We start from the raw sequence: 3,154 nt of genomic DNA, 5'->3' as shown, positions 1-3,154 counted from the left end.
GTAATGACACATGCTCCACTATGTTCATAGCAGCCTTATATATAATAGTCAGAAGCTGGAAAGAGCCTATATGTCCCTCAACAGAAGAATGGATACAGAAAATGTGGTACATCTACACAATGGAGTACTACTATTAAAAACAATGAATTTATGAAATTCTTAGGCCAATGGATATATCTGGAAGATATCATCCTAAGTGATGTAACCCAATCACAAAAGCACACATATTATATGCACTCACTGATAAGTGGATATTAGTCCAGAAACTTAGAATACTCAAGATACAATTTGCTAAACACATGAAACTCAAGAAGAATGAAGACCAAAGTATGGATACTTCGTTCCTTCTCAGAATTTGGAACAAAATAACCAATAAAGGAATTATAGAGACAAAGTATATAGGAGTCACTTAAGGAATGGCCATTCAGAGACCACCCCACCTGGGGATCCATCCCACAAACAACCAGCAAACCCAGACACTAGGCAATTACCAACAAGAGCCTATTTACAGGAGGCTGATATAACTGTCTCCTGTGAGGCTCTACCAGTGCCTGGCAAATACAGACCTGAATGCTCACAGTCATCCATTGGAAGTAGCACAAGGTCTCCAATGAAGGAGCCAGAGAAAATACCAAGGGAACTGAAGAGGTCTGAAGCCCCATAGGAGGGACATCAATATGAACTAACCAGTACCCCCAGAGCTCCTTGTAACTAAAACACCAATCAAAGAAAACACATGGTGGAACTTGTGGCTCTAGTTATATATGTAGCAGAGTGTGGCCTAGTNGGTCATCAATGGGAGGAGAGGCCCTTGGTCCTGTGAAGGCTCTATGTATAGGGGGATGCCAGGACCAGGAATGGGAGGGGTGGGTTGGGGAGTGGGTAGGATGGGGATGGGGGTTTTCTGCGGGGAAACTAGGAAAGGGGATAGTATTTGAAATGTAAATAAAGAATATATCTAAAAAAAAAAAAACAAACAAAAAACAAAGATAGGTGATTCTTTTCCCTATCATCACTCAGGAAACAGCAGACACTAAAGAAAGCTGAAGGCAGGCATCAGTTCTGATCCTTCCTGCCTGCATTTACTTTTCTGTTTGCATAGATTTCTCTTTCTGTATTTTAAGGGAAAAATCTCACTCAATTATAAGTTATTCTTAGGAACGTTATTATTGTCTGCTACAGAGACATCTGTCTTTAGACAATCCTTACATAAAGATTATCACACTTTAGCAATGTCTTTTCTTTCTAATCTGTTTGAGATTTTCATAGAATCCGTCCAGATAATTCTGATAGAAAAGATAGGAAAGAAGAATGTGTAAATAATTGAAGGAAAAATTAATGCAGAGAAGAGGGGGGACAGAGATAAGAGAAGAAAAACAACAACAACAACAACAACAACAACAACAACAACAACTACAACAACAACAAAACCCAAAAATCCCCAACTAACTTTGCTTTTGGGGGGAAATCTGTAAGATAGAGCAAAGAAATTAAATGTAAAGTTATTGACGCAAAGGCTTGTATATAACATTGAAAGCCTTCATTAGCCATACTGTCTGATAGTGAACATTGATCATTAGGGAAACAGAAAATGAACGTTAGCTGTTATTTCTAGCAGTCATCATCAGCTCTTTGCTGTTTAGTTTACTTTAATAAAGCAATGACTTGACTGCAAAGTGTAGAGGAGTATCTCTGCTGGCACGTAGCTCACACTGTGTTCCTTAAGTTGGCTAGCACTCTTGCATCTTCCTTGATTTGGTTTATTTTGATGAGAAAAATCCATTTCAAACTCATGATTTTTCTCATAGGACGTTTCCTGCTTCTTATTCTATTTCTTATGAGCCAATATGGGGGGGGGAGTTCCTGTTATTTAACACAGAAGTGTTAAATAAATTTTTTGAAGTATAATACCCATTCTAGAGAAAGCATTTCACTTTAAACTGTGTTCTCAGTGTATTCAAATTTCTTTGTAGATTATATGGATGTAGGCTGAGGAAATGTTCCAAAAGGTGGATTAAACTCAGAGAAAACCTAGTGAAGAAGTAGCTGCTCACTTGTTAAAACCAATAGGGGGGCGGTGGGGTGGTGAAGCACTGTCACAGGGCTATGATTCGGTTCTCCACACTGTGACTCACAACCATCCACAGCTTCAATTGCAAGGAGTTGGTGGACCAGGCCCACAAGCTTATATTTACATTCATTTAGGCAAAAACACTTAGGCACACAAAATAAAAATAAATATATTTAAACAGAGAGAAATGAAGGTGGAAAAATATTTTTAAATTTTGTATGTGAGTTTTTTCAATGTACATTTTGTGGTTAATTAATTAAATATGGGAAGCTTGTTTACTCCCAATATTTTATGAGTCTACATTTGAAAATGGAAACCTCCCAACTGCTTAGATGGTAGGTGTGTGCCACCATGCTCAGCTGCAAATTTCAATGTTCATATTAACTAAATGACAGTGTGTAGACAGCAATGTACCCCCTGCTTTCTGTCATGATTTAGGGCAATGTTAAATTCCACCAGGAACATCTGTTGGATTCTATATGTTTGTCTTTCTGTCCACGACTAAGGCTACTGTGGTGGCCCCAGATGTGCCATAGCCTTCACTTGTGGGACCTCTCCTCACCTAGCTGTGCTGTGAGGTAAACAAGAACAACAGCAAAACTCAGAACACCTGGTTAGGCAATGCTTACAGACTCATACTGTTAAGCTGAACACGTAGACTATTTGATTTCTTTTCCCATATTGTTTAAGAGACACATGTCAAAAGTAGGATTGAAACACTTACATCCTAAGACTAGGAACCCCATGATGAGCAGCCCGATGCCTGCAGGCCCAAAGTGAACGTTGTCTTGTAGGTTATCAAAGGGTTCAGGTTCTTCTACGGTAATTTGCCTACTGGGAGTGTTGCTAACTCCGCTGCCTCCACCGCCTGAGCTGACTCCCCATGATCCCGTGACAAGTTGTGGATCCACAGTGGAAGTGCTTTGATAACCACTAGTCACTCGGTCACGGTCACCACCACTGCCACTGGAACTGCCATCACCTGTTACCCAGTCAGTGCCACTAAGTTCAATGATGATTGTCCCCGTGCAGGTCCTCTGAAGGGAATCTGTAACAAGGTTGACAGTGGAAGAAACTATTGTC

At 40.0% G+C, this 3,154-nt stretch overlaps 1 protein-coding gene across 1 annotated transcript in view; it reads right to left on the bottom strand.

Moving 5' to 3' along the window:
• The window catches only part of LOC110314628 (desmoglein-1-beta-like), a 37,400-nt gene that overhangs the window by 11,634 nt on the left and 22,612 nt on the right, over positions 1–3,154 (bottom strand). The window contains exon 9 of the mRNA XM_021188888.1: positions 2,796–3,119. Within this exon, the coding sequence (XP_021044547.1) occupies positions 2,796–3,119 (324 nt within the window). The remainder of the gene's footprint in view (positions 1–2,795; positions 3,120–3,154) is intronic.

The sequence above is a fragment of the Mus pahari genome, unplaced genomic scaffold (genome assembly GCF_900095145.1).
Source record: "Mus pahari unplaced genomic scaffold, PAHARI_EIJ_v1.1 scaffold_9520_1, whole genome shotgun sequence".
Classification (NCBI taxonomy): domain Eukaryota; kingdom Metazoa; phylum Chordata; class Mammalia; order Rodentia; family Muridae; genus Mus; species Mus pahari.
This window is presented reverse-complemented; position numbering and strand designations above follow the sequence as displayed.